General features: G+C 38.5%; 2 protein-coding genes across 2 annotated transcripts in view; one reads left to right on the top strand and one right to left on the bottom strand.

Moving 5' to 3' along the window:
- LOC134819948 (short transient receptor potential channel 4-like) overlaps nt 1-25,131 on the top strand; it is a 219,816-nt gene that overhangs the window by 120,300 nt on the left and 74,385 nt on the right. The gene's annotated exons all lie outside the window — the stretch shown is intronic.
- The window catches only part of LOC134819850 (WD repeat-containing protein 49-like), a 48,762-nt gene continuing 38,521 nt past the window's right edge, over nt 14,891-25,131 (bottom strand). The window contains 8 exon segments of the mRNA XM_063830001.1: nt 14,891-16,082; nt 20,028-20,163; nt 20,431-20,587; nt 21,079-21,199; nt 21,314-21,358; nt 21,518-21,659; nt 21,959-22,190; nt 22,375-22,454. Of these exon segments, the coding sequence (XP_063686071.1) occupies nt 15,947-16,082; nt 20,028-20,163; nt 20,431-20,587; nt 21,079-21,199; nt 21,314-21,358; nt 21,518-21,659; nt 21,959-22,190; nt 22,375-22,454 (1,049 nt within the window). The 3' untranslated portion in view covers nt 14,891-15,946.

The following is a 25,131-nucleotide window of genomic DNA, read 5'->3' as shown; positions in this document are numbered from 1 at the left end:
CTTCTTTCGTTTACCCTGCTCCTGCTCTAAAGTTTGTTGAGAGGGGCCCTGTGTGTTGAGGGGGGTCTGCTGTGGTGTTTCAATACTTATACCAGTTATGTTTTTGAACGTGCGCCCTTCAAAAGGCTAAAATTTTGACTCTATTTAGCGCAAATACACCCATTTTTCAGTGCTTTAATCTATTTTAGTAACACTATTATAGATGTCTACTCAAGTTGCGACATGAACTCAGTGCAAACTGCACACCTGTTTCAAATACGTTTGCAACTAAGAATTCTTGTGCTGTAAGTTAAGAAATTACCGCGGATGTTATTAGGTGTTAAAGCACTGAGTTCATGTCGTAACTTGAGTAGACATCTATAATAGTGTTACTAAAAATAGATTAAAGCACTGAAAAATGGGTGTATTTGCGCTGGATAGAGTCAAAATTTTAGCCTTTTGATATCACACTAATTACAAGGTCGCCGCCGGTAACATTACGTAATATGCTTACTTCAAGCGCTTGTACCCACTTTTTTCCCAAAATGGCTATTGAAAAATGCATCATATACTACTCCCGTCACAATTATAACATCTTTTATCCCTCGTACACTCCATAGCCCTATGACCCCTGCGGTTACATCGAAAACACATCGTATTCTGCATCCTCCTCTGCTCCTTTTCCATTCTCGCTACCCGATCTTTCTCTTCTTTGTCCAACCTATCCCACTCTTTCGCCGCTTCATCTATGTCTTTCTTCTTCTCTGCTTCTTCCCTTTCTTCCCTTTCTCTCTCCGTCTCTTCTTATATATCTCCCCACATACTTCTATTTTTCTTTGTCCCGGTCTTCTCTTGTTCCTCTGTTTTTTGATCTATCTCCCTTTTGTTTTTTCCCCTCCTCTCCTTAGTCCGTTTCTGTTCGATCCATTACATTTTGCCACCATCACCAATATCACCCCGATCGAATTCGTACGAATCAAATTCGTTTCCCAACAAGGCTGGGTTTAGTGGGATCTTCTTATATTAATTTGTCCTTCATCATGTGAGCTGGTGTCCAGAGGTGGTCTCCTATCGTCTTCAATTTCGTGAAACTAAAAATTGTGAGGAATGGTCATGTGACATGAAAGTGAAATGAGTTTAGGAGTAAGCAGACTAATGGTGAATAACTCTTTCAACAAGGTGAACTAAAGCAGTAAATCGTGATGCATGGAACTAGGTCTAATTGGTGGACTGATTTATTGAGTGAAGCTTATTGGGTAAAGTGAAATGCGTCTACAGAACTTAATGAAAGGTATGAAACTAAATGCTGAGAAACTGGAACTTATACGATTTGAGGTGCCAAACTGTGGATTCAAATGGACAAATTTGAGTCAGGTGTGAAAAGTGATGATATACAATCTTAAAATAAACAAAATATGAACTATATAGATTCTACTGATCAATTAACATATTTTAGGATTGAAACATGAATATGAAAAAATCAAATATTGGTCCGCAAAATGCGTTCAAGTTATATCGCTGCTTTTCCAGCTTTCTATTACCATTGTTTTGCAATCGTTTGCCATTTCTCCTTTCCAGGGCCCCAAATAGCAAATTTTGCAAGTTCAGGACCCTGTTCCGGATTAATATTTAAAACTCCCCCGGCTCTCTTTCCGTCCTTCTTTTATTCAGTTTATTCAAATAATAAAATACTGTAGTCAAAAATTAAATAATATATCAAACCGGCCAGGTAAATATCCAAACATTAATCAGACCAAACATATATCTGCTCTAGCGGCTACTTTATAGTGTCTTGAATTCTTATGGTGTGATGATACAAATGATTTGTACAGTGGTCTGGAGCTGTTGGTGGTGCACTCGGCACCTGAGTAGCAACTGGTTCATACAAAGGAATTGCGTTTGTTGGCCTGATATTTCTGGGTGGATTATAGCGAATAGGTTGGCATTGGCTAACACAATTTCGAGTATAAAGGTATTTCAAGATAATGAAAACTACAATTCCTACCACACCCCAAAAGACCACCTTGAACCAAAGTGGTAGCTCAAAATTAAAAGGATCCGGAGCATTCTTTTTAGAGGAAGTTTCTAACTTGAGCTCGAGTTTATTTAAACGGCTCTGCTGATTCTCAAACAGCCTTGCAATAGCCTCCGTGCCGATATGAGGAATGGAGAGGAATGCCGACGTGTCCAATGTAGCCATGGTTTTGGAAAGTGATACCTCTATTCTAGCGTAATTTTCCCGGCTGACTGGAGAGTATATCATTGAATAAAACGTAAGTTACATTCTCTCTACAAACAAACAAACAAACAAACAAACAAACAAACAAACAAACAAACAAACAAACAAACAAACAAACAAACAAACAAACAATGTTTGTGATTCAATGTTGATATGAAGTTATATTCTAAGTTCAATGTAGCGAATTAGTCGGAATGAAACAAATCCCTTTTTGTTTCATTACAACTAATCACTTAATGATAATACATAATAAAATATAGTAAGTTAAATATTCAATATATGTATTATACTTACTTATTTTAGTTACTTAACGTATAATATCACGCGAACTCGAGCAATAATATAATATAGCATGCAGGACACAGCTTTTCAAGCTACTATCTTTATATTATTCGATAGTTTTAATAAAGCAAATAAGATAGTTTAATAATCCACCTATTTCATTAACTATCTTATCATGCTCTAGGTCCCCAACAGTATTGGGCCAACACCTCTACTAAGGCTGTTATTAAGCAAGGTTTTTAACAGTTTATCTGCCCAGAAAGGACGGAATTGAAAGCACTCGTACGGCCCACTTGTAAATTTTAACCTTCATTCTAGAAATGCCATTACCGTATTTAGAAAACTTCGATCGGCAATCCTCCGTTTCCTCTGATATATTCATTATGAAATCTAACTGATATTTCTAAACTGATAATTGTATTTTCTCGGTTAATTTCTCCACTTACATTCGATCCGCGCCCTTTTGTGTTCGTTTGCTTTTTTTCAATTGCCAGACGACTTAAACTATTCTCTGCCACTCAGTTCTAAGCTGTTCTAAACTTGATGTGCTATCCTGCCTGCTAAACAATTGATGTTTTAAATAGTCCAGGTCAAACTGGGCGATGATACGGTACAATACCAAGAAGATCATCTGGATGGGGAGGTGAGGGTAAGGCTGCGAGATCGAACTGAAAAATTTGAGTGTTACCATAAATTGATAAACTCAAGTCTGATCATGTATAAAACTTACCTACAGGAACTCTACCAGCTATCTTGATAAAATCATTTTTTAACAAATCTTGCTGTGTTTATAGCTTTGTAAACGAAAATATTTCCCAGGGGACATGGTTCTTTGAGGATGTACCAGCTTTAGGACGGCGATTTTTCTGTTAGTGTTGACGATTTTTATCTGAAAAAAAAAAACTGTAACTCACGGGTGCAGGTGTTCTCGCTCTTTTTTTGAAAGGTGGAGTTTTTGGTTTGGAGGTGGGGGCTGGTTGACGGGTCTTGGGGTTCGCAGCGATTAACCCTGATAGCTCCACAAAATTATCCCTTTCGACTACTACCGCACGGTAGAGGGAGTTGAGCTGAGAATTATGAAACATGAGTGATTAAAGCGACGCATCACTTCAATTTCAGGTCGATTTAATTATCTATAAGTATAATTAAGTTTACCTAAACTTTTAAAACTATTGATATCAGCATAAGTAAGCATTACCTCTAGGTTTGGGGTTGGCTGAGAGTTCCACCGTCCACCACCGATAAATCTGTACCTCCCCTCCTTCTTCGATCGATGATGTTGTTTTTGATAGATTATATACCTGTCTATACTGATGCCCATTCTTGGTTTTCTTCACCGTGCTTACTCCCACGTAAAAAAGCACCCCTGACACAATTCCTTTCATATTCTGAATATAAGTGAATATATATAATCGATAAATGTCCACTTCTCTCTCTCTCCTGAAATTTAGGTAGGAAACCTTAGCGTGAAAATAATGTCCGTGACAATAGTGTTCGGCAGAGCGTTAAATACAATGTACAATTATCTTCTTCCATTCTAATAAATTAGACCTCTCTCTCCTGTTTGTTAGTCAGCCGTCAGTGGTCAGGGTATCATAATACAATTATTACAACAATTTAATGAAACTATTTTATTTTATTAAATCCAACATACTCTCATAATATCTATAAAGCTTCAGGAGTATTTTTTGTTTTCTGGTATTATACAAAATTTTCTTTTGAAGTTCTCAATAGATCCGTTTACTGCACTGAGAATACGCGTCAGATGCTAGGGTTCTCCACTGCTTGAATGCCGCTACAGACTTTTTGATGCACTTCTCCACAACAAGGCCAGGGTTCCGAAGTTCCGGTTCATTCCATAGATCTGCCCAGATTTGATGCTTCTCTTGTAGATCTCTTCTGGTATAAGAGAGCGAGTGCCCTTCTTCGACAATGAAGCGTGGATTATTGAGAAAGGAGCAATGTGTTTTAGCAGGTGTTCTATGATAAAGTTGAATATTTATTTAATTTGGAATTCGGATGATTCATTTTCAAAATTTTTCAGCGGCTGATGTTTCATGCACATCAGGGGTCATGCTATCATAGTATATACTAAAAAATATTGTAATTGTATTATATAATACAATTAAAATATTTTTTAACGTAGTCATTTCAAAACGTTTCACAGGGAAAATGAAGAGTGCTCGAGTCCTCGGCTGCATAGTAGCTTTGGACAGTAGATGACGACAAAGAACATATCGATTTTACCGATACAGTCAAGGATTTAGAGGTTTGTCTGCTAGCTGTGACCGTGCCAGGCTTTTATGCTCAAGCGGGCTGCTAATCAGGCTATAAAATCTTTTAGCTCATTTTACTTATACTGTTAGATTGGTCAAATAAAAGTTGTACCCTCATAAATTGGATACATCGACCGAGTTGAATCTTGCCGTTAAATCTATGATCGCTCGCTTAAATATTAAGTTAATTGACCTCATTTTTAACGGAGTACCGTTTAATATGTATGAAAAAATTTTAATATTAAACATTGTTTCAGGGAAAACGCGTTTGTGTGTAATACAGAATCAGAGAAGCAAAATACGGCTTGTCCTAGCAACTTCCCCGCGACATGCTCACCTCTCTTCAGTCGGCTTTTTCAGTGAAATACAACGGATTGCTGTTTTACCTTCAGATTTTTTGAATATGAAACTTTTAAAAAGACTTAAAATCTTATATATTAGAAGGAATTTGTTAAATTAAAGGACTTAAACTGGTTTTGTGAACGTAGTTTCATTGTAATTCAATTAACTTAACTCAACGTAACGGACGTGATTATATTGTATTTGTTGTGTACGTGGTCTTTCGTTTAAGATCACTGTCGAGGCATCTTAATAAAAAGGGAAAATTAAGACAGTAGCGTTTTTGAGTGTGTTATTCTCTTTGAAAATTATTGATTTTAAGTGTTTACATTGATTCTGAATACAATGCAAAAGATTTAATTCGATTCACGATGTTTGAAAGAAGTTACTGTTCTGTTTACTGTTGTAACCATTATGTCGGCAGATTTACCCCGGCTTCGCTCAATAACCGTCTTTTTTAATCGTCTAATCGGCTGCAACTGTAACTATGAACTATCAGTCCAGTCTGTGATTGAAAGCAACTCAAGTAAATCTGTGCTTGACACGATGATTCAAAAGTATTGGAGTATCCTAAAATAAAATCGAATCCGCTCATTGTAATTAAATTATGAATGAAATTGTCATTGAATAAAAGGTTCACTTTAAATTGCTTCCTCCTAAAACGCATCATGTCAGGACAGGGCTCAGAACGCAGGCCTCAATGTCATTTTAGGGCCTACGAAATATCTTCCACTGTTATTTTGTCGAGCTGAACATCCTGCACCCTTTGAATTAAAGGGTCGTTCACATATTATATTACATAATCAGCGGAGGGGGGTTTCCAAATGCTTACGGTCGATTACGGGGGGGGGGGGGGGGGGGGGTTTGGTCGTTGATTACGTTATCAAAATTTTCTTTTTTACCCTCTAGAATAATAACAATTTGGCAATATTTCTAGCGGGTGATACTCGTAAAATATATTTGTTTCAAGACCGTCGACGAGTCCAACTGTACTCGGCGCGCGTCTTGGTAGGTTATAAACCTACAACCTTTGACAATTGATGTTTGAACGTCCTCGATTTGCTTGAATTTCAAAAATGGCGAGCTGGATGCTGCAGTCTTACTCTTAGTCTAACACTAAGTCTTACACTAAGTTACATGTTCTACTTCTAATCGAACGATGTGGACTTTGCAGATGATATAGCACTTATATCTGAGGACATGGACAAGGCTAACGAGTTCCTGCTCAGAGTAGAATCGGCGGCAGCAAGCGTGGGACTACACATAAACGAAGGCAAGACCAAGGTCATGACACTGAATATGGAGGATCGATCTAGCGACCTACAAAGTCGATCCGGGGAAGCCATAGAAAATGTAGATGATTTCATCTACTTAGGCTCCTGGATTGAGAGCACAGATAGGGAGATAAGGGTTAGAAAGGGAAAAGCGTGGGGTGCCCTACATAGACTGAAGGATATCTGGAAATCCAAACTCTCAAAGAGCCTAAAGATTAGATTGTTCATAGCGGCTTGTGAATCAGTACTGCTCTACGGATCAGAAACCTGGACACTGACAAAGGCTCAAGAGAAAAGTTTGGACGGGACATACACAAAGATGTTGCGTATGGTGCTGGGTATCTCATGGAAGGACAAGGTCAGCAATATAACTTTGTATGGTAGCCTCCCAAGGCTGTCAAACAAGTTACGAAGCAGGAGATTAAAAATGGCGGGACACTGCATCCGACATCCTGAGCTACTTGCCAGTGATTTAGTCTTATGGGAACCTACGCACGGTAGAGCACAGCAAGGCCGACCAAGACAAAGCTACTTGTCTATGTTACTGAAGGAAGTTGGGACAAACTCTAAAGAGGAACTGCGAACCCTGATGCGGGACAGGGATATATGGAGGGGGTTTTCTGGCGTAGATCGGACTTAGCTCCGACATAGTAGTAGTAGTAGTAGTCTAATCGAACGTATTAGAGCTACTTCAGCTAGTGAGTTATGTTTAATTGAATTTGAAGGTTAAGACTGGATCTGGATTCTGGAAGAGTAATTTTAAGATTATGAAATTATTTCCACCGGTATTTTGTCGAGCACAACCTCCTACAGCTCAGGCCTTAGTCTATCACTATGAATATCGTTAATTTTCTTAAAATTAAATCTCAAAAACCTGTCTTAATTTGATTGATAGTTAGAAACCGGGAGGATAATTTGAAATAATGGTGCATGGTGCCAGTGGTAATGGTATGGCTGGTTTCAACCCAACGTACGTACTATAAGTATAGATGTGGATTCTCGTGGGGAGGTGAGGTACAGATTGATATGTTTACTTTTTATTAATACTTTAATAGTATAAGTACCTACATTTAGGGTTAGACGGGTTCCTGCTATCATTAATCTAACCTGAAAGTAACTAAAGGCCTCAAATTTGGCGAATTGTTCAGCTTATTGAAATGTTACATTTTCTCCAAATTACCAGTACCACACATAAAACGTTTTAGTGTTTTAGTTTAAACAGGTGTGAGGTGCAAAATTGCACTATTTTCAAAATATTATCGCGCACCTACGTACATGTTGCATTAGTGCAATTAGTATTCAGTATTACAACTGCCAAGTTGCTATAATGTATAAGCATAAGTATTTAGTATACAATTTGCCCAAATTGAACACATAATCGACGCGAAATATAATTATAACTTTTTTTTACTCATGGGCGTCTCAGCTTGTCATTTCGCTGAATCTTTATGTTTAATATGAACATAATACTAATAGCATGGTGCCAGATAACTTTTAGTGCCGCTGTTTTTATTTGTAGTAATTACATTAGAAAATGTATAATGATTAATGCTATTGTTATTTTCTTCGAGAGAAGCTTATAGAACCGCGTGATTGAAGTTACGTTAGTCATAGGATTCGATTCAAGTTACGGGACTGGGACTCAAGTTATAAACGTGCACAAGTTAGAATATTAACAAAAAGAAAAAGTTTGATGCTTAAAGTTAATTAACAAAAATTACAACACAGCGCGCCGCTCTCTTATATTTATAACATGTATAATATAATATATAAATATAATCAATATCATTGTTGATTGTCATGTCATTGTTATTTTCCACTGCACGAGCTGCACGTTCAACGTTGAGCACAATTTTGAGTAAATCAATTTTCACCATAGCAAGGTTTAACTTTAATGCATCTTTTAAATTACCTTACCGGACGCAGACTTAATTTGAACGGACATTAATTGGACGCTTGAAGTGGAAGCCGTAGCATTTATTTGTTATTTTATTTTTAAGGCGCGCGCTATCACACATCAGCTATATCTCCACAGCTAAAAATAAAGCACTTATTTAATTTGATACGTATAAAATATCTTTATAACTTTAAACTTGCTCAATTCTGCACTGAGTTTTAGTGTTTCAACCAAATTGTAACTGAACTGTGGAACTGGGAATCGTTTAAAATTACTTTTGAGCTTTTGAGGAACCTCTACAAAAACTAGTCAAGTAGTCACGCTATTGGGTGGGCAACAGCAAACAGGTAACGTTACGCCACTCATGGACACATAGGGAGACTAAAGTGCAAAGAAACTGCTGCTAACTGCTGCTACCTGTCGCTAACTGCTGCTAACTGCTGCTGACTGCTGCAAATATTCTCCCTGTGTGGAAGGCCAAGGGGGTGAAATATATTATAATTGAGAGTTGCGCGCGATAAAACATTTGCGTTTGCTGATTTAGAGGGGAAGGGTTCTGATCTGCACGGGTTTCAATGTGGAGCGTGTCGTGTTGGGTAGCCGTAGAGGTTGCTAGAAGCTAAGCATTGACAATATTACAATATTTCAATCGTAAGCATCATGAAGAAGAGTCTGTTTAGATCTTAACACTACTCAGTACACACTAAATCATTCTTACACAACTTTCATAATATTGCGACAGTTTCTGAGCTTTTTGTATGCGATAGGTTAGGCAATAAATACATATTATATGTTGTGTTTCCTTTTAAAGAGTATATTTTATTGTTATAATTATAATCAGTGTTATTTGTTTTAGATGTTTTATAGGTATTCATAGTCACAAATCACATCACATCATGCTCCACTGCACATTATTCTCACATCAATTTCAAATAACATAAACAAGCACTCACAATCTACTTTCAGCAAGAATTCACTTCATATGCACAAAGTCAGCACATTTAATTTCACCTTGGAGAACACTTATCACTTGTCATTGTCACGTGTTCACTTCACCACGACTTCACAACCATTTAGATAGTAGTTTCTTGACATACGTTGCATGCCACTTTTCGCGCGCGAAGCGCGCGCCGCCGATAATATCTCTTGTTATAGATGGGTTTCGCTGTGTCAAGGCGAACATGGTGGATTTCATTTAGTTCTTATTCACCAGTTGTAGTGTAATGGTATGGATGATATTCCCTGAGTCGAGGCGATTTAAGGACCTTCATTTATATTCCTTATTTACCATAACTAAGTTTAACTTTTATCTTGGGTACGTTGGTGAACTCTGCTGAAAGATTACGGTATCAACATTACATGACATGCCACACGGATTCATCCATAGTTGTCAGGTCACCCGCAAGATAGTCAATGTGTCATCTAGGCATTATCTCTTGCCCGCATAGGAGCTCTTCCAATGGGGCGGCCCGTCAAGCTCTTTAAAATGCAACACGGCGTGACAAGTGAACATTAGTGCACTCAACCATACTTATTGAAATTGGTTATCACCTCACACATGTATAGCTTCTCGCTCACTATAGCCCCTACAAATGCACCCTATAAATGCACCCTATAGTTCTACCATTGTGTGACAGCTGGTAACGGCTGTTACTAAGTAACTATCAAAATCGAATCTTATCCTTATCTTCTAATCACAACTGAAGCGGCTCAACTACCTCACGGACATTGACAGCCCTGGTACAGGCGATCGAGCAGTCTCTTCGACGCGGAGAGCGGCAAGATATTACCACTATCAATTTATCACGTACCTTGTCAGTCGCTTCAAGTACATGAAATCATTGTCACATGATCATTCAAGCACGTGGGTCACATGATCACCCACGCGACTATATATATCTTTTGATGCAAAGAATATGGCAGAGTTCAGCACCACAATCCCGATGTGTATTGCCAGCTCTCATATGAGTGACTGTCTTAACCCTTAGTAGATAAATTAGTTAAGTTAGGAAAGTAAGTTATAAGTTAGGAAGTTCATTATAAGTTAGTTATTAGTTAGGAAAGATATTGATATATGCTATTCATTGTAGTCCACTCTCTCTGTAACTAAGAGTGTCTACCGTATTTATTCTATGTGTTACTTTAACCAACAATTTAAGTGTCTTTATTTTGTAACCCTTAGCATTAGGAATGGCCGTTTGGCTCATGGCTTAGAATCAAGTATAAGTAATTAAATGATGTCACAAATACTAATCTCAAGGTTACAGTCCTAAGTAAATCTTAATCACTAAAGTATCTAGACGTGAGCATTAATAATCGCACTACGTATGAGCATCGTATCAATTATCCTAGTACGGCTCCCTCCCTAGCGTATTGATGAGGTTAGCTCGAACCCGGAGTCATTTTATATCAACAGCAGTCTTTAACATCTCTGATATATTGGATACGAAACATGTATCAAGTAGTTTCATGTCTCATGGTCATGAATCACTCGTCACGTGTCATTCCATGTATAACTATAAGTGTTACCTGGGGACCTCAGGCTATCATGTTCATAAACATAATAGAGATTAGGCGGAATGACAGGCTGAGCGCGGCCCAGTAAGTATAAGTGCCGTTTTAGAATTATTTAGGACGTGATGTTCGAGCAGTTCTGTTATCTTCTATGTTACTTTTATAATTAGTATTCTACTTTCAAGAGTGATACCTCATAGTTATATCGTGTTTCCAATTTGTACGAGAACATCGTAAAACAATATATACATATATTATATATATATATATTTTAACATGGTTTTTAAGGCACCTGAATATGGCGATTTTGTTAACTGATATGCTGAACATATCAGCTAACATATCAGCTAATATAATATATCAGCTAACATATCAGCTAACATATCAGCTAACATATCAGCTAACATATCAGCTAACATATCAGCTAACATATCAGCTAACATAATTTCAGTGAACATGTCAGCGAAAATATTAGAGGACAGTCACACCATCTATTTCGAGGCTCAAGAAAACGGAGTCAAAGCCAGTGTACTCGCAGACACCTTCATCGGATTCCTCCTGATCCTCGTCGTGCTGGTCGGGATCCTAGGTAACACATCAGCAACGATATACTTCTGGAAAAAAACTAAAACAAACTCTCCCAGATCTCGTTTACATGACACCATCATCGTCATAACTGACTTGTGTACATCCACCGTGGCCATCGGCACCATCCCCTCTGTGTTCAACAAAAGGCTTCCAGTCCTGTTAACGTCATGTGGTGCCTGGGGTGTGCCCTTCAGCCACCTGCAACGCTTCACCATGTTCATGGTTATCATGATAAGTGCAACACGAACCATAGCAATCTTTCGACCTTTTTACGAAATAAAAAGGAGAGGGGTGATTGCAGCCTGTTTTGTTTTTGAGCTATTCTGGATTTTACTTGATGCGATTGTTCTAGGGACCGGAAGCCTGCAGATGATACACTATGCCCCAGGAGTACTAATATGCGGCATGATCCCTGGTCAGGGCGCTCCAATCTGGATTTTTAACTTTATCGTCTACATCATCATGCTCTGGTTACTGCTAGGGTCACTGGTGGTCTTCGCAAGCTTCATCCTCAGCCTGCGAGCCATTGCCGCCAGAGCACGCCTTGCCACCCAAAATGCAAACGAAAGGAATTTCTCGGAAGTGTCTATATCGATCACCCTCTTCACGGCTGTATTTCTCCTCTGCAACCTTCCTCTTCTTGTCCTTCAAACGAGGTGTAACATTATCTACCGAACCGGAACAACTGACTACGGCACCTACATGACAGCTGGTACGGACTTCTAAAATCTCATCTGTTTCTGACCTCCTTCAACGCTACCGCTAACCCTGTATTCTACTTGTTCAGGATGTGGAAATATAACCGGACCTGGTTCCTACCTGAGCAAGGTCATCCCTATAAGTATAACTTCTACTACCAGGATTACTCACCTCCAACTGTACCAGCTCTAAACACTGCTGACAAATCTAGCTGCTGGTACAAGAGCACTGGACAATAATATGGATTTTGTCAGAAGTGTCTGCTTTATACTCAGACGATGAGCCCTTCAGCACTCGGTCCCCACAAAAGATAATTTTTAGAATTATAGTTAAGACTAGTAGTACAATTTGTGAAAAGGAACTCATGGTCAGTCTATAACACAGTCTATAACACAGTGTATAAAACACATGAAAAGCAGTGTGTTCTTTACTCCTTACTCTTAGTCTCCAGCTTTGTTATCAAAACACGTGATTTGATCACGTGATTTTATCTCATTGTAAACAGGGTTTATTTGCTTGATTATAAATATACGTTTAAAGTATTAACACAAGTTAACTAATAATATTATGTATATGATCGAGTACAGATTCGAAGTGGAACATCGAGTTTCGTTCTGGCGAGGTCTGGCGAGCTGGGACTGGGAGGAACCTTCGAGATCGGCTGGAAGGGCTGATCTAAAAGTAAGCTCTGCTCAGTATTTATAGCTAATATAAGTAGACTAACGAGCTAGTTGACGAATATATGACATCTAACTTTACTCTGCAAATCATGCCTCCCACTCTAAAATTCCCTAAAATTCGAGGTTTTCAAGGTTGTTTTTTTGGTTTTCAAACCCTTTTCAAGGTTTTCAGATTGCCGTTTTCAAGGTTTTCAAAACGAATATGTATGTTTGCAGTACGAAAACTTGTTAATTTTATCTTTTTTCTCAAAACTTATAAAAGACAGATTAATTTAAAACTTGTAAAACGTGTTTTAAAAACATGTACTTGGATTATAAAAAATTTTGTAACTGAATTATATGCTAAACCAATAGGATATCAATACAGAAGGTTCACAGCAGTTGATAACACACTTGGTTATTAGTAATATTTTGATTTCAAAACATTGAACAAATTTAGTGCCATTAAAGATGGCACGAATTTTAAGTTCAAAGTTATTTCGGATATCTCCAGTCCATTGGGATTGTTAAAAACATAAATCAAAATGAGGTGACTGGGGGGGGGGGCAAGACTGTGATTTTAAGTAAGACAACTGCCGAAGGCGAAATTTTTGTAAATTTTTAGTTGTACTTGTAATTCAAGGTTTTCAAGCGTTTTTGTGAAAATTCAAGGTTTTCAAGGTTTTTGATTTAAAATAGCAGAATTCAAGGTTTTCGAGGTTGGCTGGGAGGCCTGCTGCAAATGCATTATCTTACGTCGCGATTTTTGACGCGATTTTGCTTGGTCTAGTTTGGCATGTCGCGGAGCCTTGACCATTGTTAATGATCTGGCCCGGCGCGCGCTACTTCGTAGCACTTGCCATCGGGCCAACATTTCGAGAAGAAAGCGGCGCGCGCTACTTCGAAGAAATTTAAACGAGTAACATCCGTCAACGCGGAGCCACGATGTTTGGCCTAAATTATCGCAATTTTCTTTTGTCCTTGTTGCCAGAGATCCTTCCTAATATTTGAAACTTTATTGTCTGCTTTAAATGACATCATAAGATGATATTCAAGGAAAACGCTCGAAATGGCATAAAAGCCATAGTCCCACCACTGAACAACAAATTGCAACGATCAGTGGCCACTCATTACTCATTACGAGAATTCCTTTGTGCTTTGGAGTGAATGCAGCGAGACTATGGAACCTGCTACCACAGCAAGTGATCAACAGCCTAACTGCTTGATGGATGTTACTCGTCTATAAAATTTCTTCGAAGTAGCGCGCCCCGCTTTCTTCTCGAAATGTTATGGCCCGACGGCAAGTGCTATGAAGTAGCACGCGCCGGGCCAGACCATTAACAATGGTCAACCTAACTGCTCTAGAACCCTTCATCATTCATTCAAGTATATCACTTGCTCGTTTTTTGGAGATGTTTCCCGATACCCCGCCAACCAAAGGATACACCGCCATCACCAACAACTCACTCTTGGAATGGAATCTACAGAAAGATTTGAACCATGAATGATTGGAGGACGTACTAGTTACTGTTGTCCAGAAGCAATCCCTGCCAAACCAACCTAAAGTACCTAAAGTAAGTTTATGCTGATTTCAAACAGTCTCTAATTTGTAAATTTTGGTGTGTTTCGAATTTCACTGTCCTCGATTTGACTCTCTTTATAATTATACGATTCAATACTCAATAGAGAGTAGCACAAGCCGGCGATATATTGCACTCATGATCATGCTCATTGTTCATGTTCCGGGTCATTTTGAATTATATCTGGGATGGAGACTCTGAAGATTTATTTTTGACTTAATCACTCCAAGTTTCAAAATTTTTTCCCGTACTAAAGTACTAATACTGAATACTTGCGCTTCCAACTGGTATCACTTCTTTATTTTATAAGTATTTATTCCATGTACTATTCCGTGAACAGTCAACATTGCAAATGTTATATGTTATATATTTTGCCTTTTACGTATTTCGGAGTGTTCGTGCATGCACCGAGCAGTAAATTATAAATGACATCAAATTAAAACTCAAAAACTTTATAAATGAAAATATAAAATCAACAATTATTTTTAGACTCTAGTACTCATTGAAAATTACATAAATTGCAAACGATGGTAAATGATCTCTACATCAAACAATCATCAAACAGGAAAACACAAATATTATAATTTAAAATTATCATCTCATTGCATTAACTCCATATGATATTTAATATTTAACTTGAAACTAAAAAGAGTTAAAGTATTACAGTAACAGTCAAACCTCTCTATACCAGGCCTCTCAGGGGAAACGAAAAGTGCATGGTATTGAAAAAATCGGTATCAACTGTCCGGTAAATAGAGGTTTGTATTATTGCAATCCCCGGTATAAGTACTATTATGGCCTTATATGCATGTATTGTGTCGTATTTTAATGCAATACAGCTAGACATGTACTTCAATCAACACCAAATGCGATATGAGCTTTAATAAATTATATTTCTTGCACAAAAACAAACTAAATAACAAAAAGGCTCGGTATCCGGCATAGAGAGGCACGGTATCTTGGTATCTAGAGGTATATTATTTTAGAGGTTCGACTGTATCTGAATTTTCATGCGCGTTAGTTGTAAATGAAAAGAAAATTGTATTTCAATAGAAGACAGGTTCACGAAATTATGGAGCTTTATTATTGACAATTTCAGCTCGCGCTAAAAGTGTAAGTAAAACCCATATACTGTGTCTGTAGCACTAGCAAGCGGTTCTCGGGTTCTCCCACCACTCTTATAATATACGATGCTAACAGTATTAGTTAAGCTTATTGTCTATTAATTTTTGTACGAACTGTTTGAACAAATCGAAGTAAAACCACGCTATGAAGCTGTCAGGATTGGAAGGAGATTAGCCGACAAGACCAGACCTGTCAAAATATCGGTCTCAAATACCAACAATGTCCACGAGATATTATTGAAATCGAATAAACTGAAACTGAGTCAGCACCACAAAAAAGTTTTCATTTCTCCGGATCGGTCACCTGAGGAGCAAACCAAACACCATCTGCTGGTATTGGAAATGAAACAGAAGGCAAACCATGCTCTGACATGGTTAGTAGCTGGCACTTGTGTCGGCTGCTAACCATATGGGCGGGATATAAGCACATTATATTATTTCATTTCATTTCATTTCATACTTTGCTTGCAACCAGTGCACTGCAGAGTGGGTCTAATTATTCATTCCCAGAGTGAAGAGCAGCGTTCCGTTTTGTGAACTTCTTGGCTACTTTCTTGACAGTCAGTATGTTACGAAGGAGCATGTCTGCGGTTGCTTGTTCAGAAGCTGCCCGACGTAATAGATTCATCGACCTGAAAATATGCCCCGGTTAAGTGTTCAAATTAAATCCGCGGAAATAATTGACCGCAAAAATAACTGGTTTTACAGTAATACTAAGAGTAAAGGTAATATCATGAATAAATCCACTCTCATGAGAATACATGCTCCCCATTTGCATCTGGTCCGAGTCTGTTAGCACAGATCACCTGGGAGTGGTAACACCATGAAACCGTTAATTGCCTGTCAGTGCTATATCACTGGGGGGTCGGTTGCTGTGGTGGCGAGAGGATGCAATTGCTGGGTGGTGCTCGGTGATGCTGTCTTGTGGCAGGGTCATCTGTGTGTCACTCACGGTTCACCATTTTGTCCAAGTCTTGGTTGCCCTGTGTAATCGAGCATTTGCTTGGTGATCTTGTCTCTGACATGATCACTTACGGTTTAATTTTGATTCCCTATGGGCTTCAGAAGCTCTTCATGCTTTAACTTTACGTATCGAACCTAACCACCAGCTTGCTGGTGTCTGGACGGAGCGCTAACTTCTTGATGTCGGTGCTGCCTCTGGATCGGGTGCGAAGGTCCGGCAAACCATCCACCTTAAATCAAACCGCTACAGAAACGTCTACAGTGTCATTCAATAGTATTATACGTGGAGGCGCAGGTGGAGTGATGACGGCGACTAGGCAAAGCCGAAAGGACCCTAGTAGCTTGATGTCTGTTTGCAACTCCCGTAAGAGCCGACGTAAACACTGTAAATACAGAATTCCTTCATCAGATTTGTCATTTGTAAACAGACAGTCAAGTATGTCTAATCCTGTAAATATTGTAAAGAATCCTCTCTGTATCAGTACATGGAATGTTACTTCTCTTGTCAGTAATTCCAGTAAGATGTATCAATTAGGAAAAGGTGTTGATGATTATGGACTAGAGCTCCTTGGGGTAACTGAAACACATATGGCTGGATCAGGAACTCAGACTTTGAGCAATGGGGCTGTTTTGGTTTATTCTGGCAGGAGCGATGGAGTACGGAGAGAAGGAGTTGGTGTTGTTCTTTCCAAAAAGATGAAGAATACTCTCATATCATACACCCCTGTATCAGGACGGGTTATGACTGCCCGTTTACATAGCAAACACATCAACATTAGTGTTACAGTTGTGTATGCTCCAACTGAGGATGCTGAAATCAGTTTAAAAGACTCATTCTACAAGGAATTGAATGATGTTCAATCGGGACTACCTGCTCATGATATAAAAATAGTTTTAGGAGATTTTAATGCTCGTGTTGGAAGGGATACTGATGCTCACCCTGGTGTTATAGGAAAACACTCATATCACACAGAATCAAATGATAACGGAAAACGGATGCTAGATTTCTGTACAATGCACCAGCTGACGATTGGAGGCACACTCTTTGAACACAAGGATATCCACAAGACAACATGGAGATCCCCAAATGGTAACACCGTCACTCAAATTGACCATATGTGTATTTCGACGAGATGGAGCCATTCATTGCTTGATGTCAGGAGCATGAGAGGAGCAGATATAAATACTACTCACTATCTGGTTAGAGGATATGTATCTATTAAACTTAAGTGTCCTCAGAAAAGAAAGAAGCGTGTAAGACAGCCTGCTTTAGAGCACCTGCGTGATAGATCTAAGAGCCAGGAATATAGTAACAGAATAGCTGAAGAGTACTATAACAACGATCAGGAGCATGGAAACTCTCCTTTAGAAGAAAAGTGGAAAAATTTGAGAGATATAATAACTGATGTTTCATTTGAAGTTCTGGGTGAAAGGGGCCGGAAAAAGAGAACAGAACATCTCTCAAGGGATACTAAGAATCTCCTAAAAGAAAGAGGGGAGATTAAAAAGAAACCCAGCACTGCTGAGAACCGTGCTAAGTACTCGCGGATTAACGGTCTTGTTAGGCAGAACTGTAAAAGAGATGATAATGCTTGGGCTGTTAGAATAGCTGCAAGGAATTAGAAGATGCTGCCAAGCAGGGTCAACAAAGAGATGTTTGGCAGAAAATAAAATCCCTTACAAACAAGAGAGTTAACAGATCTGCGGCAGTGCGGGATAAGAATGGGACGCTTATATCAGATCCCGAAGCTCAATCACATCGCTGGGCCGAATATTTTGAAGAACTCTTGACGCCAGCAGCAAATGCGGTGGATTTCTCTATATTGGATCAGGATGAACAGTTACTTTCTTTTGAATACCTTAGTAATGATGATGAACCACCGTCCTTGTTTGAAATTGAGGAAGCTATCAAGAAGTTGAAGAACTACAAGAGTGCTGGAATTGATGAAATTTCAAATGAGCAGTTAAAGTACGGTTCTCCTGGACTTCTGCCTTGGTTAAAGGATCTTTTTGAAAATGTGTGGAAAAGTGAGGATATTCCCAATGATTGGAGAAAAGGAATAATCACCATCATCCCAAAGAAAGGGGACCTCACATATTGCAACAATAACAGAGGTATAACTTTACGCTCAACTATATCAAAGTTATTCCAAATTGTGTTGTTAAAAAGACTGAGTAATGGGCTTGAAAAATTACTCAGAGAGAATCAGTGTGGTTTCAGGAGAAACCGTTCTTGTATAGATCAGCTGTACTCACTTCATTGTATAATACACAATTGTATAGAATTCAACGTCCCTTTGTACATAAACTTTATTGATTTTAAAGCTGCTTTTGATTCAATCAATCGTGACTTTATTTGGAAAGCTTTTGAACATTATGGTCTTCCGACAAAATATATCAATGTTTTCAAAGCGTTCTTTAGAGCAACTGAAAGTGCAGTTCGTGTCAATGGAGAATTGACAAGATGGTTTGATGTCGATTCGGGGACTGGACAAGGTGATGTGCAAGGGCCCCCCATTTTTAATCTTGTACTTAACTGGGGATTAGAACTTGCAGAGAAGTTTAAGAATATATCCCGTGGTTTTACACTTCAGTACAGACAAAGTTCCAGACAACCGGAAAAATGTGTCATTGATCTTGACTATGCTGATGACATCGCAGGAATGGATGACACTGTTGAAGGACTGCAAGAAACTACGGACAATATTGCGAAATATTGTGGGCTTGGGGGTTTAAAGATGAACGCAAAGAAAACAGAGATCATGGTCATTGGGAAAGATACATCGCAGCACCCACTCCCAGAGAATAGGACCATAGATATAACTGTCGATGGAAACTCTGCAAAGCAGGTCACTCAATTCACTTATTTAGGTGCCAAAATTACATCAGATGGCAAGATTGATAAAGAAATAAGTGTCAGGATTGGAAAAGCAACCGGAGCTTTTAACCAACTCAACAACATTTGGAAGAATAAGAACATAAGCATTAACAACAAAGTGCGAATCTACATTGCAGCTGTTCTTACCATTCTGACCTATGGATGTGAGATATGGAACACGACTCAAGTGCAGACAAGAAGATTGGAGTCTTTCCATCAGTACTGCTTAAGAAGAATCCTGAGAGTGAGGTGGTTCCATCGAGTAAGTAATGAGGATGTTTTAAGAAGGGCATCAATAACTGCCCTTGCTGACATAATAACAACAAAACGGCTGCGTTGGTTTGGACATGTCAGTAGAATGCCTGAAGATCGGTTACCCAACTATTTACTTGAATGGAAACCCAAGCATGGGAAGAGATCAAGAGGCAGGCCTAGGAAGAGCTTAAATGATGTATTCATTGAGGATGCTGAGCAGAGATTGGATCGTAATGGACTCACGATTGATTGTATGAGAAGATTAGCTGCAGACCGAAACGGATGGAGAAATATTACCCGCCGAAGTTGTATAATACAAAGTAATGACGCAGTCGACGCAGACTAATCCTTTTGGATGGAGATCTCGCCATGTAACATGTATGTATGAGAATACTCTTATCATAAAAACATTGAAACAAAAATGGCCACAAAAAGGAGGACTTCAGATAAAGTTCTTGATAAAAATGATAATTTGACTAACACGTGAGGAAGGAGGTTCTTCTCGTTAAACTTCTTACTTCTGGGAATGAACTCATCCACATCTCTATCTGCTTCACTCTCGTCATCTTTACGCAGATATTTGTTAGCTAGCCTCTGTTGCTCTTCCGCTATCAACTCTGGAAAAAGAGCGGTATATTCAGTAACCATAACATGGTTATGTAATGTCTTAACTTATATAGTCCAATACTGCACGCCCATGCCCAGTTATAGTTCATGGGCTTCTGGAGATCCAGTGACGGGGTTAGATATCAATTAGGCTACAAAACGTCGACCGTGCGAACATCAAGAAGATAAGGATAATTGCATGTTCATAAATACCTTACATTTTTCAACAGATTGATCGATGTGTCAGAAAATATAACATGAACTCTCAAACCACTCACCGAGGGATTGGGCGTTAAATCTGGGCAGTCCTTCTTTGCCCATGACCTTCATATGATTGGGTGGGTAGGGTATAACCGGGTCACGTGTCATGTGCTTGTTGTCTAATTGGGAGTAAGCCAGGATACTACCACACTCTTGGCCCACCGAAACTGTTCTCTGAAAATGTTATGTCAGTTTAAAGTTATCACAGATTTGAGATTTAAGTACGCTTCCGCAGAGATGGATTCAAGCAGGAGTAAAAAAGTTTCGGAAATCTTGTCATGAAGATATATTACTGATTGCTGGTCACTATTTTCAATAACATCTAAGCCATTGGCCAGTACATTGTATATAAATAGCGGTTAAACTGAATAGATCGCTATGGTTAATGAATTTATATCGCTTTTTTTTTCATTTCTGTCATAGTAAATGCTAACAACTTGAACGAACTTTTAATTAAAATGTCTCGATAGTCGGACGCGCGCCCCGTTATCTGCGCGCTTATGTAGCCATAAAATGTCAGCTAGCTGAACACAGCATCAACAGCTACACGGACACGAAGAAAGAGTCGTCAAGATCGTATTATCAGGATTATTTAATGAATCGCTGCCACGTGCCATAACAAACCTGCCCATAATTGTCAAGAATGCTATTAATTAAGTTCCTACCATAGGTTGCCTAGGTCTCGTTGTCCTATGGTAAGCTTTACCAAGAATGTAACTTTTATCACAGTCCTTTGCTATTTTGAAAGCCTCATCTTCTTCAAGTTGTCGGTCGATATTGTCGTTACTGGACGTAATAATGGTAAAAAGAGTAAACAGAAAATTTAATCAGAGTTCAAAGTTAAAAGAATAAATTAAAGGTAACCGATGATCATCCGAATAAAGCGTCTTTAAAACTTACGGGTGATAAGCATTTTTCGTGAATGCCATGATGGCTTTCACACTCCTGCAAAAATAACAAATTCAGCGCTGGTAAAATAATTGAAAGCCAATTAAATTGACAAGTAACCTACTGAAGTACCACGTTGAAAAGATACACGGCGCGAATAAAAGTGTAAATGATCAACTGTTTTGGTGGAATTTGAAGAGATCTACTTTCACTCACTTCCAAGGGTTGAACTTTCTTTTTCTCCTCTTAAACTTGTTGATCTGATCTTCTGTAAGCAGAGACCTAACATCGTCAGGTAAAATAAAGGGGTCAGCGCTCGTAGGTCTTAGCTTCCACTCCTTGCTTTGCCCAAACGTTCCTGAATGATCCTTAGATTCTAGTACATTATCATTATTATGGTGCATAGTGAATTCTAGAAAACTCTTCTTGCACCTAATATATTCTAGGTGATTACAGTAAATTCTAGGCCACTTTACCAGCTGACATTTAAATACTTTTATGACGCCACTTGGTAATTTATGTCGGGTTAAATGTCGGGTTGGAGATCAAGCCATTTTAGTATTCTTAATCCCACTTTAATCCGAATATCTTACTTTTTCTCCGGCCGTGATAGTAAAAACATTAACATAATTAAAGAATATTCAGATTCCCACTAACCGATATAAGTACCATTAAGAGTCCAGACTCTAATAGAACAGTCAGTACTACTGGTAATAATGAGGTTCTTTACAGGCACCAGCTCCACATTTGTTATCGTACTGAGATGACAGTGGAATTTAGCAGATTTGGGAGGCTCGCTGAAGAACACAGCAGGCTGTCTGTGCATGGCGTTTGTTGTGTACCGCTTTGCACGTGGCACGGCTACACACCATTTTGATATGTCGTACACCTGGGAGGTAGAAAATTGTAGGAAGTAGGAATGTGAGAACCAAAAGTAGCTTTACTTGTATACGGTATAGTATATCGGCGGAATCAAGCGAATGGAATACTGAACGTGTTTTTCACAATTATAAAGTTGTAACGAGGAAGACTGACCGAGACCCAGCCAGTAGTATCTCCCACAATCAGTACACTGTTCTAGAGTCTGTTGTTATAGCGTGGATGCTGTCGTTAGCTGTCCCTCCCTGAATCACAGGGAACTGTCCTAACATTCCTGAAATTATTTAGATCTGTGTGTACAGACGACCAGTTATCCCAAGATCACCGGACACCAATTAATCAGTGACTTTTGAATTGATTAGGTGGCCATCATTGAAATTAAGATGATTTGAGTCGATGTACTTAGAACTTTAGAACTTTGGTTCAGACAAACTTTGAATTTAAGAATCACATATCATGATGCAGGTCTGCTCTCTGCTCAACTAGAGAATCACAATAAGGGATGGAAACCGGGGAACCCGTGCTTAAGAGAGCGGTTCTCGTTTGAGGGGACGTGAGACTAACATATTTTGAACAAAGATAAAACCTTGAAATTAATCAATCCGAAATATGCGGGACTTCATAAATCATTGAAATAAATGACAATGGAGCCAGGTAAAGTTAAAGTAAAGTTATGAGGAATGAACTTGAACTTAAAATGAAAATGTGCAGTATTTGCGTAATACAAGATTACTAATACTTTACAAAGAAGTGTAAATCACCTTTCCACTTACAGCTGATGGGCATACCGCTCACTTGATTTTCGCAAACAAACAATTATCAACGACTCAATTTCAACCGCTATGTTTTCTCAAATGCTGTTGTTGATTCCAAAAGTTATACGACCTCCAATACCTCCAATTTCCCAGTAAGACAGTCTCAGTGCATGATGACAGCTTTACAATTGAGTTCTTCACTGTTTATCACTGGTAACACAGCTCGATTGCCACCACCGACTGAACCCTGTCTCAATACCGAAACGTGACCAATCAATGGAAGCCTCCATCACATTTTTCTAATGTCACAACCCATATATTTCCTCGCCACTTTTATTGCCAGCCAGTTTTAAAACATATTATGTTTAAGATGCGGCATAAAAAGTGAGTTACTCTACAAAACTCGAATTTCTCAGTAAGTCAGTATAGTTCATTTGGCGTTAAACTTAAATGTTAAATTGTTTATAATGGCGACATTTAAATAGGTTACAACTTACAAAGCAGTGAGTATAGGTCGGTCTGTTTTGCACTTAATCTAACTTCTCGCAGTTTTTGTATCGAACCTGGTCAGTCGACAGTGATATTATATAAACATTCATGATAATATGTAAACTAGAGGGCGGGGCCTTAGGACTCTCCTTTTATATATTAGTAAGATTTGTGCATTGAATGAATTTGTTGAGTTCAGCATGAATATGATGATATAAATTATCGAGTAGGAGATTGACTCCAGCTCCCCAACTGAATTTATTCATTAAAACTCTCGTAATCCTACAACTGGGCTCAGGATATATCCATATGAAACGTTCCCGCGCCCATTACGTTGACTCATCATGACGAATTAAGTTGGATGACAATAATTTTAATGAATAAATTCAGTAGTAATTACAGTCACGTTCCCATAAACTAACGCTCTGTTTGTACCCACAACTTGTGACGTCACATCTTCCTCGGTTGTATAATAATTGTCTTAGTTTTAATCAGTTTATCCTTTTATCTTAGATTTACAGCCATGACCGGTGCTATAAGTATAAATACAGAGGGTAACTAGTGAGCTCCCAGTGATTATAGCAGCCATATTATCTCACCGTTTAGAAGTAGCCTTACGATTCCACGTGCTCCTGAGCCTGGTAATAACCAGTAGTTAGTCGTGATACCAGGAGCTATTAAGTCGCACCGTGCGTCATTTAAAGGAGGGTTACTGAGCAATTCATAATCCACTATTTTCCAAATGTTTTGGAGTATAGATATAAAGTGTATCTGTTAGATATATTCATTGGATCAAAAATGCACTGATCATTGCGATTGGTGTGGCCACTGGAGACATCATACCATTATTATATGTGTTGCATTGTTTTAAATTTTGTTTAGAATATGCTTTAACCCATATTTATCACTGATCTAACAATGCAACTTTCGTGTCTGACGGATACTGATAGGTATTATACCATCTTATCTCGCGACTTAGAACAATAGAGTGCAATATATCAGATATCTTTACAAACATCTCCTGAATGAGTCTCTTGAGTAAGTCACATATATCACGATTGTATTGCACGGCAGATGGTTGCACTTGTAAGGTTACATGTAGGCCTTTGGTTATATTCGAGTTGTTGTGCAAATTCAAATAAACCCTTTATTTTTAACACAACAGTTTTTATTGTTAAGTTCTTTTTGTTTTTAACCTATAAGGTCATGTTAGAGATTGATGGGTCCCTTTTTTTCCCTACTAATTACCTACTTTTCACTGTCAATCAGTTATGACTTCATAAAATCCAAACTATAGCTTGCTTGCAGAAAATATTTCACCACAGTATTCCTATGACACTTCTCTACATATTCATGTCATCAGAAAATCCAAATATCAACTTTGGTGGAGCCAGTGACCATCAAAAAAACACAATTAAAGTGCTCCACTTGTGGGAAGGTGGATGTGGCATATCTGTATTTATCAATGTCTACAGGTGGAGAAGGCATATGGGAACACGTATTGTTTCGGTTGAGACACTTTTGGTGTACAACCTAGGTGGAGCGGCCAGTGTAAAATAGGTCAACTTATACCAAGTGAAAAAATGATCATATTATTATAATTTCTACTAAAACTTCATTGTAAACTCAATGGCACATATTTTTTAATACCATTTGTTTTGTTAGGAGGTCCCATAAGGTCCCAACTCAAGTGGAGCAGACTCATTC

The sequence above is a fragment of the Bolinopsis microptera genome, chromosome 8 (genome assembly GCF_026151205.1).
Source record: "Bolinopsis microptera isolate Bmic1 chromosome 8, MBARI_Bmic_1.0, whole genome shotgun sequence".
Classification (NCBI taxonomy): Eukaryota; Metazoa; Ctenophora; class Tentaculata; order Lobata; family Bolinopsidae; genus Bolinopsis; species Bolinopsis microptera.
This window is presented reverse-complemented; position numbering and strand designations above follow the sequence as displayed.